Genomic DNA, 21,982 nt, shown 5'->3' on the forward strand with positions numbered 1-21,982 from the left:
AGTCCTTCTATTTAAGGGGTCTATGCTTCAAACAAACAAAAAATCTAAGAATGCTTATACCTGAGTATTTTTAGTTTTTTCCGACATGTAATACAAACCCTCGGTCCTTTACATAAGGCATTACTTACTTCCTTATGTAAAGGACCTCAGGTTTGTATAGTTAGGAAAAATAAAATTTACGACAAAGTGTGATTTGTTCCAATACGTAATACAAACCCTCGGTCCTTTACATAAGGAAGTAAGTAATTCCTTATGTAAAGAACCTCAGGTTTGTATAGTTAGGAAAAATACAATTTACGATAAATTGTGATTTTTTAACTATATACATGCATTTAGTCTGAAAATATGAAAATACATTAATTAGTTAATATTTCACAGTGAAAAATACCACAAATAGGCGAATTTTCCATGAATAATGTGTATTATACATGTTCCTTATAGAAATCCACAAATTTCCAGGCTATGAATGGCAGGAGTTGACTATATACATATACTGTAGTGGCACCTCTGTATATGAGTTTAATTCGTTCCCAATGCCAGATTTTGGATCGAAATGCTCTCAAATGAAAATTAATATTTCCTTAGGGAATAATGGGAGTTCAAATAATTCATCCCTTACTCAAGAATTTTCCCCTTACCCACTCTTTGTACTTACTTAGGACAATTGTATTGAGCGTAAGCGCTGTATATAGTTTAATGGAAACCAGATGAAGCCCTATCAGCAATCTTTGCCCTGGTTCTTGGTACCTGCAGTTTTGTCTTGTAGTTCTTTCACGAGTGTGTGTGACCTGTGGGACTGATAAACAAACAAATAACCCTGCCGGACCATTTCTATTTACTATTTTAAACATGAATATTGACTCAAGATACTCCCAACTCCACAGTAAAGTGAAGATGAAGCAGAGGCCATGTGACTCAAGTGAGATTGGTATTTCCATATCTATGCCCTGTAGTGGGGTAGTGCTGTCAGTTCACCTCATGCAGTGCATTGTAGGCATTATTTAAGGTTCTTTTACTGTACCTCTTCATGTCCTCTTCCATCTTTCCACCCTTTCTTATCAACTGTTTCATGGTGCAACTGCAAGGTTTTACTCCTGTTACACCTTTCAAACATTTTTGCCCACAATTTTCTTTTCAGTGGTGAATGACATCATAGGTCCCAGTGTTTGGCCTATGGCCTAAGTTTTACCTTCCATTCCATTCTGTGCCTATGTCAATGGGGATAAGGCAAAATATTAATAGGATTTGTATGAGAAAACTTTTTATACTTATTTGTAGTCTTGGGGTATTAAGTCTGGCCTGCAGTTGACCTGCAAGCACTTATAAGGTTAAACTTTAAAACCCCAAAGAAATTCCTTGAAGATTTCACTACACTGTGTTGTACAGCAGTACAATTGATAAGGTCTTGGAAATGTATCTGTAGAATGAGGAGGAAAACTTCATGGTGTGCGTTTTGAGAATTAGACTTAGTGCATTCTTTATTAAAATCTATTGTATTTTTCAGAAGAAGTTGCTGAGGAAGGAGTAGGAGATGGAGGAGTTGATGATGGAGGTGGGGGAGGGGGTGGGATAACTGAGCCTGCTGAAGAAGAGCAGATGAATGGAGATGCTCAAGAAGTTTCTTCCACCACTCCCCATGACACCGAAATGGATGAAGGTAATCTTTTTTTTTTTCTTCTTTTTTTTGTGAGGGTGTTTGTAATAGAAGGTTATGCATAATGTGCTGTTCTTTTTGTTGTGTGTGCACAGACATGGTTGTATTAAAAGGTAAGGCCTCTTATGGGCCCAATTTATGCCCCTGATTAGAAAAATGATCCCATTTTGATTATTGCTCCATTTGCTGTTTGGTCAGAATCATAGAATTGATCTTTGAAGTTGACACTTCACCTGGACTTCACTAAGGCATTTGTTGAACTTATCACTTCATATACTTTGCAATAGCTTTAAAGGAAAATGAGTAGGTGAACCTGGAGGGTCCTTATTACACAATATCCTCTCAAATAGAATATTTCAAGTACAGTACTATGAGCTATTGGAGGATTATCCATATTGCATCCACCTAAAGATTTCAGCTAGAGGGGTTACCATGTAATTTCATAATAAAGGTTGATATCTTGTGTGACATTTCCTAATGTGCTAGACTGAAGGCAGTGAAACTAATTACCGTATATACTCACGTATCATGCGACTTTTGAAGCCCTAATTTTGGAGCTAATTTTAGGGGGGTCGCATCTTACATGAGATATAAAATTCGAGTATGTAATACTCATATATTACTATCATATGATAAAATACAAACATAATAGATATGCATCTTTTCCATGGATATTTTAAAAAGGTTTGTTTTACTTGACTGCATCCAATAATATTATATGTATTTTCATACTATTTCTTTGTATTATAAAATACAAACATAGCAATCAATGTTATGTTTTGGAAATCAGCTGAGGGCGATTGCGAAGTAAGTTTGTTTTGCTGTGTTGAGCTCAAATCAGAACGACTTTCTTGCTTCTAGTTAGCGCAAATGAATCTCAAGATATTCTATTTATATGAGAAGGTTATTTTACGTTATACAAAGCGTTTTCAAGTGGAAATATCACTTGAAAACATATCGTTTGTGAACGAATTTAGTTATTTTTTTCGTTAGTAGATGGCGCTGAGGGCATGTTTATTGCTATCTTTTATTGGAGGGAAAACAGTAAAATGTTCTTTTCATGCCCAATAGTTTTGATTAAAACACGTTTCTATCAAATTTTGTTTACGGTCATGCGGATAAAAGATAAGTAACGTAACGATAAAGTTCGTACCACGATGAAATGAAGTGAAAATAGCGAACAGAATCACATAATATTTTTACACAATAAACATGCCCGCAACGCAATCTGTTAACGGAAAAAAATATTCTAGTTCACGAGATGTATTAAATTCATATTTCGACGTAAAAACACGTCGTATAATGACAAATTACCTTGTCTCATATAAGTAGAGTACTATCTAGATATTTTACGCTAACTAGAAGAAAGGCAATCCGCTCCGAAGTGAGTTAAATATGGAGAAATAAACTCGTATCCGCCATCAGCTGATTTCCAAATAAAACACTGACCGCTTTGTTAGTATTTTGATACAATAATATGACAATACATGTAATATTATTGGATACTGTAATGTATAACTTTTTAAAAGAATCGGAAAAGATGCATATTCATTGTGTATTTATTTCATAAATATATGTAGCCGCCAGCAGCTTGACATCGCTCAATTAGGTATGCCGATGGTGGTCCGAATCTGATTCCCGTTTCATGTCCAATTTTTTTCCCCTGCTATGTCAGTCAGAATGCATTGAAACTCCAAAATTGGCTTTTATTAATAAATTACTAAATTATATTGTATATGTAGTATACAGTATACTGAAGGCTAGGCTACTGTATTCGTATATATACGATATATGTACCAAGATATCGTCATCATCATATAGGCGAGGCTAACTTGTTAAATGTTATTCAAGTTCTCTTAAGTACTAAATCATCAGAAGCCAGTGTGCATTGAAGGTTGAGAATTAGCTGAAATTAATAATTAGTATGCCATATATGTATAAAGTATGCTGTGTAGTGTAGGCTAGGCTACCCTATATGTAAAGATGGTACTGATTACCCTAGTGTAGGCTACGCTAGCATAATATTTTTACGGTAAATTAACATGGGCCGACTTTCGTCCAAAACTATTTATGACTAGTTGTTCGTAACCAATTGCGGTAGTAAGTAGACTACTACCTGTAATGTAAAAATATATCAGTCCTATTCTCATTAACATCATTTGTAACCTAACTATGGTTATTTTTTACTATCATACGATGGTTGAAATGCAAGCAAAAAGGCAGTTTTTATCAGATTGGTTGTTCACAGCAAATCAGCTGTTTCTGGCTGTATGCATTTTAACTAGAAGATGGGATAGATTAAGAGATGGAGGGAAAGGGGCTAGCCTAACTAAAAAATTGAATAGATGAAGAGGGGGAAAAGAGGTTAGCCTATTGTTAAATTTTGGTCTCGTAAATTTAACTCTCATGATATGTGATGTATGTGATAATCATTTTTTGAGGGTGAAAATGTGGGGGTCGCCATGATATGCGAGATCACGTGTTATGCGAGTATATACGATAGCATCCAGAATAGGTTTATGATTGCTAAAAAAACACTATAGTCTGCAAAATCAAGAGGGTTTTTTTTTTTCTAAATCTTCAACACACCCATGAAATCACAATCTTAGGCTTAACAGTGTCAAAGTTTCAACCTTGACAGGCTGTATCATAACCCAGCAAGATTAGTCCTATATCATTCTGTTCATGGTCTCAACCTATGGATTTGTTTGTCATTCTGTCTCAATGAAAAATCAACAGGTTCCTTGATACAATATGCTGTGAGCCAGGATGCAATGCTATTGACAAGACAGTTTCTGGGGCCCAAAAATAGGGTGTAAATCCAATTCAAATTAATTATTAGGAAAAGACTCAAAGTAAATGAATTGCAATAGCCTTCCTATGTCCCCTCTTATCTTGGCGTAGGCCTGCGTAGATTCTGTGTGTGGATGAAGGTGATGAATGCGGTCAAGTGGATAAGATACCGTATGGTAATTGTGGAACTATGCTGTTTGACTTATAATTTTATCACAGATTATGTTGTATATGGTCTAGGCATGTGTTTCACTTTTATCTTTGTGTATATAATGATGAATATATTGATGAATTTTATCTTGTATATATTGAAAGTTGCTACAATAGTGAAATTGGCTCCAGATGATACATCAATCATTCTTGCATTTTTAAGTTACAGATTGTAAAATATTTGATAGCTTGCTTTCTTGAAGAATTACTCTTGTCATTCATAGGTTTTACTTGTAGTATGAGTTTGATAAGACTGATAAGCATCTTAAATTTTGATTAGCTATCTGTTGTAAGATTTGTATTCGTCTACTGTACTTCAGTATTCTGTTAGTTTTGACTTGCTTTACAAATCAAAGCAATAGTTCATACTGGAATATTTTGGAGTTTGTCTTAGTCAAAATCATATCATGCAGAACTGTTTCAGTAAAGTCAAAGCTATTTTTAATGGAAAAACAAAAGGTTCTCTTTCTCCACCTATAGGTAAGTGTATACACAGGTGTTTTTTATGGTTGATTAGTCACATGGTAGTTAAGGGGATTGACTAAATTTAAAACTATTAAATCTAGGTGTTGTAGTAGAGGAAGGAAATTGTTTACTTTATTAGTTGTATAGTTTTGGACTTGTAATTACTGAAACTTAATCAGTGATTAAGATGGTCAGACTTGTAAACATATACAACATGTATACATATAGTACTTGGACTTTTTTCACTTGTTAATGGAGATAGTTGCATCATTTCATTTATATCTTCTGTTAGTGTTGTTTACCCGAGAGATTTGTTTTCTATAATACATTGTTCTGGTTAATGAATTTTGAGATGTCGGTACATTAAAAAACTTGGCAAAATTTTTTGGTGGTATAGTGAATTTCTGAATTTTTTGTTCGAGTGATTTTCATTTGCACTAACCCCTTGATTAATTTTATGATTAAGGTTTAGTTTACTTATGTAGTGATAATCCATGCTCTTTCTCATTGTTCAAAATTTGAGAGGATTAGTCTGTGCTTTTTGAGTCAACTTTTTTAGTCAAGGATTAACTTGGTTGCCTTTTAAATACTTTATAATAATATTGATCATTTTAGCACATACAAAGAAAATGGAGCTAAATCTAGTGTGACTGTCAGATCTGAATGATATATACTTCCAGGCATCCGCTCATCAGCCCTCCAGGGAGTATCTTGATATAAAGGTCATGTCTGTCTTAGGCCTCCAGTTAATTTTTTTTTTTTTTCAATTTGGGGTATTTGGTAGCTTTTGAAGTCTGGTATCACATAAACGGTTGTGGTCACAGTGCAGTGATGGATTAGGGATTCATGGGCTGAGATATGCAGTCCGGAACAAACTTTGGCATCTAAAACTACTATCTACCTGTATGTAATTTATTGAAGCAGTATGAATATTTTCAGAGAATAACTCATATTTTTTTCTTATCTACAGATGATGCTCGATCAGAGGCCAAGTTTCAGTTTCGTGTGAAGGAATTCAGCAAGCTCAAGGACACGATGCTTTCTCCTCCCTGCTATGTTCGAAATCTTCCTTGGAAGATTATGGTAATGCCAAGAACAAGCCAAGCTCAGGATAGGCAACCCCAGAGGTCTTTGGGCTTTTTCTTGCAATGTAACGGGGAGAGCGAAAGCACATCCTGGAGCTGCAATGCTGTTGCTGAACTACGAATTTTATCTGTACGAGAAGGCCAGGAACCATTTACAAGAAGTGAGTATTGTTGCTATTGCTATCACCAGTGTTTTAGTCTTGCATGTTTATTTATATATATGTATATATATATGCATTTTTTGAGATTAGAGGATTTTATATTTATGGGCTGTTGACTTTTTTTTAACCTGATATTTTAATTGTTATTGTTTTGACTGCCAATGAATATTCTAACAAAGTTAGTAATGTTAAGCAGGTGGAGGGTGGGGTGGGAGCTCGATATTGGCCAACATGTGGTCTCTGGTGGGAATAGGAATTTGAATTAGTTTTTCTAGAAAGTTAACATCTATAATACCATTGCTATCATTGTTATTTTATGTTAGTAATGACTTTCTTGTGAAGTTTGTTAATATTAAGTACCTTTTTTGTTTTCAGAGATACAACACTTGTTTTACAGTAAGGAGAATGATTGGGGTTTCTCTCACTTCTTGTCATGGAGTGATGTCCTAGATCCAGAAAAGGGCTACATAAAGGATGATACAATTACACTAGAGGTGAGAAATTTGTCTCTTATCATGATATGTACTGCTTTTCATGGCACTCCCTGCATCAAACTTATAACAAGGTACCCTGTACCTCTTCATCCCCGTAAGGGGGTAGTGCTGCCAGTGCGCCGCCTATAGTTGCAACCCATTACATTTCTTTTACTCCGGTCAAATTCTCTTCCATCATTTTATCTTACTTTCCACCTTTTCCTAACATTTGATCCATGGTGCAACTGCGAGGTTTTCCTCCTGTTACACCTCTAACCTTTTTTACTGTTACTGTCAATTTCCCTCTCAGCGCTGAATGACTTCTATATTCTATTCTACACCTCGGCATTTGATCATCTGAAGTCTCTTGAGTGTATTTCCTGTAACTAGATAACATTTAATGTAATAAGAGTTGAACCCAAACATTTTCTCCTTTAGCAAAATTGTTGTGTGACCAAAGTGTTTTTTTTATATCATGCAAAAATGTTTCGCCTTTTACTTTTGTCAGATATCTGGTCTATTTGTTTTTTTCTTAATACTGAGTGTAGGTTTATTGTGTGTTTTGCAGTATTGCATTACATTTCTATAGCATTAGGCAAGTTATTGTCTGGGACCAGTTGAATATTTTCAGTCCATATTTCTGAAATAAGGTAGGGTCTTATATGCAAAGGTGTTCAACTAAAACTATATACAATAAACAATAAATTCTTGTACAAGTCCATTAATCTTGAAATAACTTGGAATGTGCACAATGCATTGTATTGTACAGTCAAATAATTTCTTGATGCAACAGTGGAGTTTTCTTCAAGTTCAACCTTTACCTCCTTACATTTCTTTTGAACTTTCGATTCTTTTATCTGACTGTCCCACCGCTCCAATTCCACTTTTCAATGTCTGGCTTTGAATTTCAGAAAGTGCCCCAGTCTTGGGTGTTTGGGGGTAAATCTCATAAAATTAAAATAAAATCCTCCACCATTCCCAGGATCAGAGAATTAGCTTGGTCATTTATAGCAATCTCTTCTCACTCATAAAATTGAAGATAAGGTTGGACACTTTAGAGTGATCTATCATCACTTGTATATCTACTAATAGAAATTTATTAATGGGATAAATTGATTGGAAAAGATGTATTGTTCTTTGAGATCATCTTCCTTTCGTTTTATGCATTTCATCTTCATTTTCTTGTAGAGAGCAAAGGCAAAATGTGGAACCATTCTGTTTGAAAGACTTATAATTAATGACTGTGTATTAGCAATATCAGTTTTCTACAGTTTTAGGTGGTCATAATATTATGTTGATGAATGCTTGTGTGTATTTCTTTAACAAGGGTATTATTGCTTTTATGTCTAGGTAATTTGAATAATAGTAATAAAAAATTACTAAAAATCTTTATTCCTAGTATTTATTTTCACAATGCTTCATTAATTTTACTCTATGCCTCTTTCACTTTGCAGGTTTGGGTGTCGGCAGATGCACCTCATGGGGTATCATGGGACAGTAAAAAGCATACTGGCTATGTAGGTCTTAAGAACCAAGGGGCAACATGTTACATGAATTCACTTCTCCAGGTTCTTTATTTTACAAGTCAGCTAAGAATGGTAAGAACTTTCATCATGTTTTAAGGGTCTTGCAATCATTTACCTTTAGGGAATGCTGATTTAATTTTTTTTTTTTTTATATATTAACATCAATCGGAAATAGCCAGAATCCTTGCAAATGGGTCTCCCGTTGCATATGCCCAAAGCGTGTTGCACTCCCACTAGCTTCATTCTTTTGCTCCGTATTCAATCGTGAAGATTGCATGGGTGGCATATAGTGGTGTAATTTGTATCTGGCCAAACAAGAAAATACAAAACATAACTATGCATGTTAAAAATAAATTGGCATTGACTGCTGAAGCACAAGGATGAAAGAATCTTGAATTAATGTGAACATTCTTGAGACATGCAACATAGTGAGGAAAACAGTTATTGGCAACCGATAGTCCATAGGCGTGCATCCATGAACAAACAGTTGCTTTTAACTGCTCTGCTTTAAGACTAAAAGAATGTGTCTATGGACAATCTGACAGTGATTTAGTTCTCTATGATTGATGGGTTTCATATGAAACATTTTAGTGATGAGATAATGTAATCAGGAATTTGGAAAGATTGAGTGTGGGATTATATTAATGGTCTTTATCTTTTGACCCTTTAGGCTGTGTATAAGATGCCAACAGAGAGTGATGATTCAACCAAGAGTGTTGCTCTGGCTCTTCAGAGGGTATTCCATGAGTTGCAGACCTCCGATAAACCGGTTGGCACGAAGAAACTAACAAAGTCTTTTGGATGGGAAACACTGGACTCTTTCATGCAGCATGATGCTCAAGAATTTTTAAGAGTGGTAAATCATCATCTAAAGTGTTTCTCTGCTGTAATTGGAATGAATGTATTGTGTTTTATATCTTGTTAGATATGAAATTTTAGAAAGTAAGGGACATACTTTTGCAACAGGTGACCTGAAGGGACATGCAAAAGATCTTTAATATCGTTTGCAATAATCCGCACCAGAGCATGCACTATGCCCCAGCTTCAGAGGGATGTTAGGACTTGATATATTTGGTTTTTATTGTGGTGTGTAGACAAGTTTTGCATCGGAAACTTAACCCAGTGATGTTTTTTTATACATAAATTATCTGCTTGGTCACTAATGTTACACGTTTGTTTTCAGCTGCTTGATAAACTAGAAACCAAAATGAAAGGAACCTGTGTTGAAGGGGTCATTCCTAGGTTGTTTGAAGGCAAGACTTTGGTTAGTTGATCCTCATTTTATAGTTCTGTCAAGTGTTGATGGTAAATTGAATAATGAAAAAGTATTTGTATTTTAATTCTTGAAGAATGTTACTAATTTTCTCATTATTTTTACAGTCTTACTTCAAGTGTAAACACGTAGATTATACCTCATCACGAACAGAGACTTTTTATGATATTCAGCTTAATATAAAGGGAAAGAAAAATAGTAAGTGATGTTTAATCAGCATTGATAGATTGTAAATATAATTCATATACTGAAAATTTAGTGGCCGTTATATTTGTGGTCTACTGTCTCCAAGTATCTGGTATCAGTGATGTAATCAGTGTATTTTTGAAATTTCAGTTTATGAGTCATTCAAAGACTACGTAACAGTAGAGACCTTAGAAGGAGATAATAAGTATGATGCTGGGGAGCATGGGTTACAGGAAGCAGACAAGGGAGTTCTCTTCCAGAGTTTCCCACCTGTGTTACACCTACACCTCATGCGGTTCCAGTATGACCCAATCACTGACTCTAATGTCAAAATCAATGACAGGTAATGTCCTTTTTTTCTTTTCTTTTACATTTTTTCCAGTTAAGAGGTATCCAAAATATTTAGTAGACTTACGGACAGGAAGGCTTTGTAAATAGTGAAAAGCATTCTTAGATGTACCTTATATATACAGTCACCTCTCAGTGCGAGTTGTACGTTCCTGGAGAGTGCACATTATTTAAAAACGTGTTATTTAAACATTTTTCCCGTAAGAGCTAACAGTAATAAGGGGGTTGTTATGTTCCTGGACTAGGGAACTCGGTACTACATTATTAATATGCATTATTAATGTAATGCTATGAAGGTTAGACAAAAAAGAAAAAGAACAAAATCTTTTGGTTTATTAATGAATAAACAAAGTCTTTCGCTTTATTAATAAATACAGTACACAAAGTCTTTCCCCTTAGTAATAAATACATGCAGTGCGCTGTGCTGTCTGTGTGTATGTCGACGGCCATCCTCTGCAGCACATCACACCCTATGCCTTGGCTGTCCCTCCGCACCCCCTCGCTCATCTCCTTCCCCGCTCACATGTCTTCTTCAGATTCTTCTTCTGATTCCTTTTCTTGTTTATTTTCCTTCTGTGGTCTTGGGCTTTTCTTGAATAATTGGCTCCAGTTTGGTCTGTGTTGACTTCTTCCTGGTCTCTAGCATCTCAGTGTAGCAATTTAAATCACCCATCACCTTTCTTGCTACAGTTGCACTTCTCGTTACGTTAGAATCATCGGCCTCCAGGATGGCAAGTCCTTCCCGAATTCTCTGCATCGCTTGCTTCCGCCAGATGATGCTGATGGGTGGGTGATTTTAAAACTGCTTGAACGCCAGTTCGCGCTAAATTGAAAGTTTCACGTTTTTTAAACTTTTTGAAATATTTTCTTTTGAGTTAAAAATGCGTTAATTAAACACATGTTAATTGAGAGGTGACTGTAAACATAATGAAAGAACAGAGTGTATAGCTACAAGAAAAGCAAAACAAGGTAGTGCAAGATCTTTTGCTTTCACCCTACTGTGTTCTCAAGCTGACTTCATACAACAGGTAAAAGTTGCAATGAATAACTTAAATTTTTGAAAAAAAAAAAAAAATTTAGGGTATACTAAAACCAATTAGACATGAAATTCATTACATTTGAGATATTTAGACAAGGATAATTTTCAGTGTTGTTAATGCCAATTGTAAAGAGATTCTAGAGACTCATTGCATCATATATTTCTATGGGATCATTCAGCTATGTGCAACTTATCACTAGTGAACAAAAGAACGCTTTGTGTATGCAGTTCTACTGAATATTTATATGTACAGTTGGTTTATTGTGGTGAGGTCATACTCTTCTGACCCAGATAAAATGAATCATAGTCCAAATGTGATGTTTTATAAACAGTGTTGCTACTCTGTTAAGGATATGTAGTATTTTTAAGCATATATTACATTGTTATATGGAAGCAATTACGTTAACGTTGAATGTTAACATTAATCAGTTGGACTATGTTGGTGAAATAAGGCAAAAAAGGGTGTTCAGGTAATGCTTATGTTTAATAGGAACTAGGAGCTGACAACAATTATACTCACCAAAACATTGAAGAGAATACAGAGAATTTTATATTAATATGGTGTCCTATAGGATAATGTATATGTTAGATTATTCGTAGCTTTTCTGTTATATAATATATATATATATATATATATATATATATATATCTATATATATATATATATATATAACTAAATATCCACTGGAAAAACAATATATATTTTCTATTGGAGCTTTATTCATGGTAATTTTTCTGGCAGATATGAGTTTCCTGAGAAGTTGAACATGGACCAGTTCATGCAAAACAATGACTCTTCACCTGCTACTTACGTTCTCCATGCCGTCCTGGTACATTCGGGGGATAACCACGGGGGCCACTATGTTGTCTTCATTAATCCAAAGGGAGATGGAAGAGTGAGTTATTTAAGCTGCCTTTACTATGTTTACCTTTTGAATATTGTGTTCATTACTTCATATATCGTCTATTGTTAGCAAATATAGTGGAAGTGTTGCTCGTTTTCGAACGTCTCCCTGAGGACGCCATGCAATTTTAATATATTATTTGTTTATTAATTTATAAATGTATTTTTCTTTTTTAATAGGTGAGATCACTTATTTACGTATTTCCCCTTACCTTCTTTTACTTCCTAATGAACACCATATTCTTTGAAAGCTGAAATTTCAATCAGTGGCTCCTGTAGGCTTGTTCCATATGAACTGGAGTTCATCTTCTGAATAGTAATAATTAATGATAATGATAAAAAAAGGAGGTTTCAGAATAATTTTAGGTAATTTTAATACCATATGAAAACAACAGTGAATATAGAGTTTCTGAAAGTTCAAAGCATGGTAAACCGATCAGATTTTCAGTGTGTCTTTTCATCATTTATACCCAATTTACAAAAGTATTGAGTATCAGACACTTGACATACAGCCCAGAATAAAAATGTGTATACAGCACTTTGTTTAATGCTTCATTTGACCTTTAGTTGCAAAATCTGTTTATTAGTTACACATCCAAGAAAAAAAATTGGTTTCGTATTTGCACCATAAACGTTTAACAATCTGGAAGCTTGGTGCTTTTCTTTGGAAGAAATTGGTTACTGTCATATGGAGTGCAGTTTTATCTTGAAATGCAAGGGTTGGATGTGTAAGAAGATACGATATTTAGTTTCACGTTTAAATAGAACTGTTAACAGAGAGGTTTTTCTTATTTTTCCAGTGGTGTAAATTTGATGATGATGTCGTCTCCAGATGTAGTAAACAAGAAGCTATTGACCATAACTTTGGTGGCCATGAAGATGACATGAATTTGACGGTAAAACACTGTACAAATGCATATATGTTAGTCTATATACGAGAGTCGTGCCTAAAAACGGTGTTGCAGGAGGTTGTAGAGGAGGATATTCCCCAAGAGTTAATAGATCGTTTACAAGAAGAAAAAAGGATAGAAATGATTCGACGAAAGGAACGTAATGAAGCTCACCTTTATATGTGTGTACAGGTAAGCACTCGGGCCAGTCACCCGTAAAGGAGTTAGTGCTGTCAGTGCACTTCAAGTGTACCAGACCCCCCCCCCATATCCTGAATCTATAAAAACACTTAAAACAGCTTATTTTGCTAGTTAAAACTCAATAAGATCCCCACTAAAATGTTTATACCTGGTTTTTTAAATAATTTTATCACAAAAATTGCATTTTATGATGAAATTGATAAAAAAAACAGGAATTTGTGGATATTTCTCATAGAAAAGAACCATGAATTGGCGAATTTCCCATGAATAATTGGGGAAATGTTACCAGAGAAATAGTTTTTAATATTAGAAAAAAATTGATATTTTATCATACATTCTAGTCCATAATAGCTCTTCTTTTACTGCTTATGTTTATAAAAAGATGTGTTGTTGAAGGTGATTGCTTGTAAAAACCTTAACCTACAACCTGGTTCCTCAACCTCTATATAATTTATGTAATTGTTCATGGTGGAAGATGTAAGTTGAAAAAATCTGAAACAAAGATGTATGTTGAAGAAATCTGCAACAGCTTCATTGTATATAAGTACAATCTTTTAACCATCGTGCAAAGATCAACATAGCATTCTGTTTGTGACGTACATTATAGTAATTTGCTGTCTCCTTTCTTTTTCTCTCATCTGGTTTTTGTGTGTGTGTGTGTGTGACATACACTACAGTAATTGCTGTCTCCTTTCTTTTTCTCTCATCTTTTTTTATATTGTTGGTATATTTTTTACTCTTTTGTTGATATATTTTTTACTCTGTTATTAATTCTGTAGTCTCCTGTGCTTCAAGTATTTAAGGTTTAAGGATTCTCTTTTCAGGTTGTGTTAGAAGATGCATTCTCGGGTCATCAAGGAAGTGATCTTTATGACCCTGACAAAGTCAGTTACAGAACATTCCGGGTCAAAAAATCAGCAACACTACAGGAGTTTCTAGAGCAGGTTGCTGATAGCCTTGTAAGTTGCTTTAATGAAGTGTTTCAAGATATATTTTTGTGTAATGTAATAGATATAGTAATTGTTTTCATATTCCCTATCATTCACTGAAATTTTTTTACATGGTTATCTTATGGGAATAGAATAGGTACTTGATATTTCTTTCTATTCCCCTTTGCTTGTGCATTTTTTTCTGGGCCTCCCTTGTGGTTCTCATCCTCTTGTGACTTCCATATCAAATAATACTTGAGCTCCTTGTCACCCCTTATCACATTTTTATGTTTAAACTTTCTATCGTTAAGATTTATGGCTTATTTTTCAGTTTTGGACAACACTTATCTAAATTTCATTTAAACAAAACTTAGCTCAGTGACTTAAAAGGTGGGGAATGTTGAGGAAATGATTGGAGCTGGAGATGATTTACCCTTTCATGTGTTAGCTATTTAATTTTTGTTTCTATTTTCAGAAATATCCTGTAGAACAAATCAGACCTTGGCCATTTAATCTCCGGACCAATCAAACCAATAGACCAACGTTATTAGATCTTGAATCGGACCTTCATAAACCTTTGATAGAGGTAAGTATGAGCTTTGATTCATGTATTCTTTTCTTGAGAACCTTTGATAAAGGTAAGTATGAGCTTTGATTAATGTATTCTTTTCTTGAGTTTCTTTTTGTGAGTTACAATAGAAGTAATAGTTATACTTTCCGATTGAGAAAACTGCAGTCCTGAAGAAAGAAACCAATATTGTTCTCAGGGTTACATCCCTGTAAGTACTCCTCCCTGTCTCCACCCCCACTCCACCCTATCCCCATATCCATCCTTATAACACAGTTTCATGCCGTTGCCGTGAGGCATCTCAATGAAAATGCAGCATCCTGGAAAAACTAAGCCTTGCTCCTGTTCTGCAAATATTGAAGGTTTACTATCAAGCGGAGAATGAATAACAAACCTTTATCAACCCAGACACAAACACAAAATCAGCCAGTCTTCTTAGAATGTTATGCAGTTACTGGTCACAAAGGAAATTTTATAGTAGTTACTGAGTTGCATACTCATCATCTTGCTTCAGAGACTAGAACCTTTGGGTTGAATTCCAGTTTGCAGGCAATATGAAAATGAGTAAAATGTTTACATTTTTTATTTATATTTCTGTTAGAAATAAATTTTTATTGAGGGGTTGATTCTGCCTTTGGGAATGAGTTCATGAATTTAAAAACTTAAGTTTAGCATATCTAAGTAGTATACCATGGTCATTATGATGTTTGTTATAATTCTTGAATTTTAGTAATTTTGTATCTTTTGACAGATAAGTGGCAATACCAATCCATGGACAGTGTTCATGGAAACTGTTCCTCCTGACTCAGGTCTAAAAGCTCTAACAGCATTTGACAAAGATTCTGATGTTCTTCTCTTCTTCAAGTACTACGATCCACGCCATAAAAAATTGCATTATTGCGGCCATCATTATATGCACATCTCTTTCAATGTCCGTGAGTATCAACCTATTATGGGTCTCATTTATTTTTCCCTGACAGTGGCCACAGTTTTGTTTTATTGTAGTTATTGTAAAATTGACGACTGTGTTTTTTAAAATGGATCACTGTCAATTTCCATTTATAGATTTAAGTCCTTATCACCAAACAGTGTTTTGCTCTGTAAAACAAATACTGACATTATTTTATTTTCTGCTCTTGAGCAGAGGAGTTGGTGCCCATGTTGAATGAGCGTGCAGGATTACCCCAGGGTACGGAATTAGCACTTTTTGAAGAGATAAAGCCTAATCTACTAGAAAGATTAGCGGATCTTGATCGACCTCTTGAAAAGGTAAGATTTCTATAGACTTTATCAAGAGGAGTTGGTGTAATGAACCGTTGAGTTAACATCCCTGGTAAATACAATTTTTTATGATGATACATCACTGAGATTCATTTATTTAAAATAAAGTTTTTTTTTACTGGAGGGATTTTACAGGTATAAAACTATACACAAAGTTGAGAGATGATTCATATGCTGTATCTGTATTAAGACTTTTACTTTATTTTGTCTGTAGGTTTTAGATGAGTTGATGGACGGAGACATTATAGTATTCCAACGAGAAGATCTCTTGGATGACCCCAGCCTTGAGCTTCCGTCCTGCCGAGACTACTTTAGAGACCTCTTCTACAGGGTTGAGGTAAGTTGCCTCATTTTTCAAGGTGTTTGGGCCCAGAGTTATCAGTGAAGATAGTAAGAGGGTAATGATGTCATGACAAAAGTTTGGGAACAGAGTCATGTAGATTTGGATAAAATGATTTGAAAGGAAATAGAATCTTATTGGCTTTAGTAACTTTCTTTAATGAGTACTATTTAAAAGTTTTAACTTTTTATGCAGTCTCTTTGCCTCTTTGACTTCATTGCTTTGTACTGTTCCCTTTTCAGTTTAATTCTTTCTGTTAAATATCTCTCCAGTAGGGGGATTAGTGCCGTCATTGCACTTCATGCTGTGCTCTGTAGGCATTATTCCCCAAGCTGCAACTCTTTTCATTCCTTTTACTCTACCTCCATTCGTATTTTCATCTTTTCCATCTTTCCACCCTCTTAACAATTGATTCATAGTGCAACTGCTTTAAGGTTTTCCTCCTGTTACACCTTCCAAACCTTCATCCTGTTAATTTCCATAACCCTTTTAAGGAACCTGCTTAAGAGGGTTTTGTCCCAAAGGTTTCTGTGTAGTGTTATTGTTGTTATTGTGTACAGCCCCATAGTGTTTTCCTGTGCTTTTCCTCCATTCCATTACATTTGGTCTCTTCCCTCCAACTGCCCAGCTACTCAAGGCCTGAAAATGACTCATTGATCTGGTTGAACCATTTTGTTATTGAGAAATTGACATCATTAGTATACAAATTGTTGATGTTGATATGGCAAGATGAATGTAATGCAAAAGCTTTCTGTTTACATCTTCCGAAGAATAATTCCAGTTTTTTGTTAACAGGTAACTTTCTGTGATAAGACGGTGCCCAATGATCCAGGCTTTACAATGGAGCTTTCCCAGAGAATGAACTATGACCAAATGGCCCGGGCTGTTGCACATCGTCTAGATACTGACCCGTACCTGTTACAATTTTTTAAGTCACAGAGGTAAGGATAAAATGAGGTATATACAGTTTTATTTATAGAAACTTGCATTCAATACAATCAATAAAGTAACTGGACATGGTCATCCAAGTAGACATTGAAATGTTGTTTTCACACCATAATTCATTCATGTAGTAGAACTGGTTATGCTGCTGTCCAGTGAAATTTGTTCACTTAATAATTTAGACTTACTGTAATATATACTTGATATGCTGTAAATCATAAAATTCATGTTAGGGTGTTAATTTTGATGGCAGCCATAATCATGGCCTTTTGGGAAATATTAGTGTATTAAAATTTCTTCTCTGGATGACACCCTCAGAATCTTCAGCTATGACAGCTAAAATTGTTATTGTATCTGAATCTCAAAGGGCTTATAGCAGCATGAAAAATTGCATTTTGTGCTATACTGTATTTGCTTATTTGTTGATGTGGGTAACCATGAACTGCTGCTGCTGCTGTTTCTATGGACTTTTAAGAGTTATTTTTTTTCTTCCAGCTATCGAGATGGACCTGGCAATGCGGTGAGATGTACATATGAAGGAACTCTCAAGGATATGCTAGTCTGTATGAAGCTACGCCACCCTAAGAAAATATTTTATCAGCAACTTAGCATTAGAATAAATGAATTAGAAAATAAGAAACAATTTAAGGTTAGTTTTTATATTGATATTTTTTTTTGACACAAAGTTTCTGGAATTTTGTTTTCTTTTTCAAGTCTACAACTCGACCCATGAGAAAACTACTCTTCCCTTAGTGGTCCTTGTATCTATCAGTCTTGCATACTGTCCTGTTCTGGTCGGCTTCCCACCGAAGTTGCTCTGTGTATCATATCGATGGGCCTGCTACGAACAAATTAAACCTCTTTTTCATGCAAATCCATTGATCATGCATTAGTTTCTTCCTCCCAACTCCTCATTTTTTTTCCTACAGATCCCTGAAGGAATAAGCTAAGTTCTATCCTATGATCAGTGGTCCATGAATGTTTCAGAATTGGTGACTGGAGACATCACAACTGGTATTTTTCCTTTTGTTTGATGGCTTTGTATGGAGGAGGTTTTAAGGAATGGAAACTTAATTTCTTAATAGTCCCTATAAAATAGTAAAAGAACCCTGTTCACTCTTTCTCAGCATTGCAAATTCTCACCAATTTATAATTGATTTTATAATTATCCATATTCTTGATGTTAGTATTGCTCTGTAGCTAGTGCAAATAAAGAGATGGTTGGAGTTACTAGAGTCAATTTCTTTTTCAGTGTACATGGGTTGGAGAGAAAATGAAGGAGGAAATCGAGTTGGTTTTGTATCCTAATAAAAATGGCACAGTAGCTGACCTTCTTCATGAAGCCAGGAAGCAAGTTACCCTTTCAGAAAATGGTTCTGGCAAATTAAGGTAGGTAAAAGACTCCAAGTTTATTTGGTCATTGATAACCTTTTTTTTTTTTTGCCAAGGAGTTGGACTCATACTTCATGTAGTGTGACAGCAACTGAGTTCTTTTTTTCCCCCATCCACTATGTCTGGAAATCTTAGGAGTCTTTTTTTAGGTTCTCTAACAAGCTTGCAAGAAGACTTAATTAAAAGGGTATATAATTATGTATTATATTGTTAAGCTATTTTTCTATCTCATTTTTACTAAAGCTTTGAAACCTTATTTTTTACTTATTATGCCCTCACGTAAAATGTATACATTTTTAGGGAAATTATAGGTAGATGAAAACGAAAAGAGTTGGTAATTGTTTCTTTTTTTTTTTTTTTTTAATTCTAGACTTGTTGATGTGGCATCATATAAGATTGGGTCCATTATCAGTGAGAACATGAGCTTGGATGCCCTCAGTACCGGAGGAACGAAATCCTATCGTATTGAGGAAATACCAAAGGATGAACTGCATATAGCAGAAGATGAGTTATTGATATCAGTCGCTCATTTTCATAAAGAGGTGTTTTCAACCTTTGGCATCCCATTCCACTGCAAAATCAAGGAAGGGGAAAGATTCTCAGATGTCCGTGAACGTATCCAGAAAAAGTTGGATGTACCAGACAAGGAATTTGAAAAGGTAGGTGTTGTATTTTTAGAAATGTGTAGTATGACGCTTATTACAGTATGAGGCGGTGTGCCAGTAACAGATCTGTAAAGTTGTGTGAATCCTTATTCCTGTTGAATTGGAAATCATGATTTGATGAGTGTTAAAGTATGAAGTATGGAATGTAAAGCTTGGGGCATGAAAACTTGGCTGTAAAAATGTTATTGTGTTTAAAAAGATAGTAAGGATAATCTCATACATTTCAGCCATAGAAAATCTTTAAAACTTGTCCGACTTTTTACCTGGTGGTATCATGTAGCACATAATGCAGTTGTTCATTCACTTCTGTCTCTCCCAGTATTCCCATGAACATTTCCAACCCTGAACACTACTACTCCTTTTAAACATTTATGTTGCCCCGTTATTGGGTTTGCCATTGACATACTTCCTAGGCATGGATAAACTCCCTGAGACCTCTTTATGTATTACCAATTAATCAATAATTCATGCCATGGCTATGCGTTATTCACTCAGAGCTTGTGAACTGGGTGAAATAAACATTTAACATTTCCTTTGCTTTTCCTTTTTATTGATTTCAAGTTGAAAAATAGGCCTCAAAGTTACTTATAGTCAGAGAAATGCAAGAAGTGGGAACTTGAAATTCCAGTGTTAAGTGCGCTTTCTTTCCATTTCAGTACAAGTTTGCAATTGTCGTGATGGGAAGACCTACCTTCATTAATGATGACGACGTAGTCAACCTACAAGACTTCAAAACACATCCTTCTCAAAGTAAGTTCTAAGCTTACCCTTCTGATAAGGTCATATGGTAGCTTTTGCTTGTGTGCATTGTTGGAAAATATGGATAACTTTAAATTGTGTATGGTAGAAAGTTAAGTATTTATGCAGCTAATTTTGTATTTTGTTCTTGAACAGCTTCCATGCCTGCTAAACCTTGGCTTGGTTTGGAGCATGTGAACAAGGCTCCAAAGCGGTCAAGATACAACTACCTTGAAAAGGCAATCAAGATCTACAATTGAGGTTTTGATAGCCTGTGGTGAAACCAAACTGGAGCCAGTAGGAAAACAAATAGAGTGGGTGGTTATTTCCTTTTGTGCGTGTGTGATGTGGCTACTGTGCGCTGTGCCTCACATTGTGCTGCCATAGATTGAAAGTGTAATGAAATCTACATGTCTTGTTTATACCACCTTCTCTGCAGTCTCAGGTGGCCTTGTCTGTATACTGCTGTTGTTAACCTTCATGAATGCTGGACATCTGTTGCTCAGTACAGATCCATTCATGGTTTATGCAGCTTTTGTCATCCAGTGCAGTGCTCCTAGGGATGGCATCATGTATTTTATTTATTTATTTTAAGCTAGTAGAAAAGGAAGCATCTGGAGTCATATGACAGTGGGCTCGTGTGTGTGGAAACAGTTAAACCATAAAGCTATTGAAGAAGCATCTTCAGTTGCTGGAAATAAGGCATTTCTCTTAATGGTTGTTGTTGTTGTCAAACTTTTTAGATTGTTTAGGTTTTCAGTGTGCTTGAAGAGATTAATCTGACTCGTAGCCACTTTGTTTTATAATCTGTGATAAGGTCATTGAGCTACGAATCTTGAAAACAGTGAGTGACTGAACATAGTTGATGTTGCTGCACCCTGTATATGAAACCTTAGGGGGAAATGATGAGGTGCAGAAACTCATGAAACTCACGGTAAGTGAAATGAAGAAGCAGCAGCAGCACCACCACCAACACCGTTGACAGCATTCACCAGTCATTTAAACTATGGTTTCCTCCACATGTCCCACGAGCAGTATTCTATAAACTCTAGCTTAGTGGGAACATTGGTATGTGATGGAGAAGGAAAAGGCAATACAATTATCTGAGCAAAGGCAGTGATCAGTTTTCATTTGTTTTTAACCAGTGGTGAAAGGTGTCCTGTGGTGTGCATTTTGCAGTGTCTAAATATATATATATATAAGTATATATTGTTAAATGCCTGATAGTGCAGCACTTTTGCCACTGAAATGTTACATATTTGAGCCAAAGTAAGAAGCCTGTATTGTGTATTGTTCTACCCTTTAGCTTTATAGTTTTATAAGGTTTGGTCAGTTAATATTTTAGCCTATCAGGATTGGTCATTTGTAATACATATTAATATGCTTTGTTACCCAGCAGGAAATTGGAAGGTAACATCATAATCTGCCATGAAAGAAAGAAAACTATAGTGGCCAAGTTAATCTGTACTACTCATCTCCACTACATATAGCTGTATTGGACCCTTAGGATTTGGAATAAAACATGCATGGAGGCTCTAAAAGACATACTTTTGATTTTACCAGCATGTAGGTTTCAGTGTATCATTTTATATGTTCATTTCAGTTTGTTGGTAGTCAACCCATGTGTTTTTTGTTTGCCAGTCATATTCTGGGGTAGACACTATTGTACTTATGTTGGTATGTTGGAAGGTACTTTAGGTTTTGTGTCAGGATGTCATGTATTTCCTATTTGAAATTTTTCTTTGAATAATGTAATGAAACTGTTATAGAGTGCTATATGCAAAGGAAAATTCATTGAATTGGTTTCTTTTAAACTCTCTCTCTCTCTCTCTCTCTCTCTCTCTCTCTCTCTCTCTTCTTCTCTCTCTCGCTCTCGTCTCTCTCTCTCCTCTCCTTCCTCTCTCTCCGCTCTTCTCCTC

General features: G+C 35.2%; 1 protein-coding gene across 3 annotated transcripts in view; it reads left to right on the top strand.

Annotated features, from left to right (window-relative positions):
- Positions 1–20,468, top strand: part of LOC135217997 (ubiquitin carboxyl-terminal hydrolase 7-like) — a 52,076-nt gene extending 31,608 nt beyond the window's left edge. Inside the window, exons 2-22 of one of the 3 annotated variants that reach the window (XM_064254125.1) lie at positions 1,505–1,657; positions 6,093–6,368; positions 6,744–6,862; positions 8,296–8,439; positions 9,038–9,223; positions 9,551–9,631; positions 9,748–9,838; positions 9,977–10,169; positions 11,956–12,109; positions 12,918–13,199; positions 14,033–14,167; positions 14,613–14,723; positions 15,457–15,640; positions 15,847–15,974; positions 16,201–16,323; positions 17,122–17,267; positions 17,764–17,917; positions 18,521–18,657; positions 19,031–19,319; positions 19,982–20,075; positions 20,220–20,468. In XM_064254125.1, the coding sequence (XP_064110195.1) occupies positions 1,505–1,657; positions 6,093–6,368; positions 6,744–6,862; positions 8,296–8,439; positions 9,038–9,223; positions 9,551–9,631; positions 9,748–9,838; positions 9,977–10,169; positions 11,956–12,109; positions 12,918–13,199; positions 14,033–14,167; positions 14,613–14,723; positions 15,457–15,640; positions 15,847–15,974; positions 16,201–16,323; positions 17,122–17,267; positions 17,764–17,917; positions 18,521–18,657; positions 19,031–19,319; positions 19,982–20,075; positions 20,220–20,323 (3,284 nt within the window). In that variant the 3' untranslated portion in view covers positions 20,324–20,468. The remainder of the gene's footprint in view (positions 1–1,504; positions 1,658–6,092; positions 6,369–6,743; positions 6,863–8,295; positions 8,440–9,037; positions 9,224–9,550; positions 9,632–9,747; positions 9,839–9,976; positions 10,170–11,955; positions 12,110–12,917; positions 13,200–14,032; positions 14,168–14,612; positions 14,724–15,456; positions 15,641–15,846; positions 15,975–16,200; positions 16,324–17,121; positions 17,268–17,763; positions 17,918–18,520; positions 18,658–19,030; positions 19,320–19,981; positions 20,076–20,219) is intronic. The other 2 variants (XM_064254127.1, XM_064254126.1) reach the window with 2 other exon arrangements.
- Positions 20,469–21,982: the final 1,514 nt, after the last annotated feature.

This window comes from Macrobrachium nipponense, chromosome 9 (genome assembly GCF_015104395.2).
Source record: "Macrobrachium nipponense isolate FS-2020 chromosome 9, ASM1510439v2, whole genome shotgun sequence".
Taxonomy (NCBI): domain Eukaryota; kingdom Metazoa; phylum Arthropoda; class Malacostraca; order Decapoda; family Palaemonidae; genus Macrobrachium; species Macrobrachium nipponense.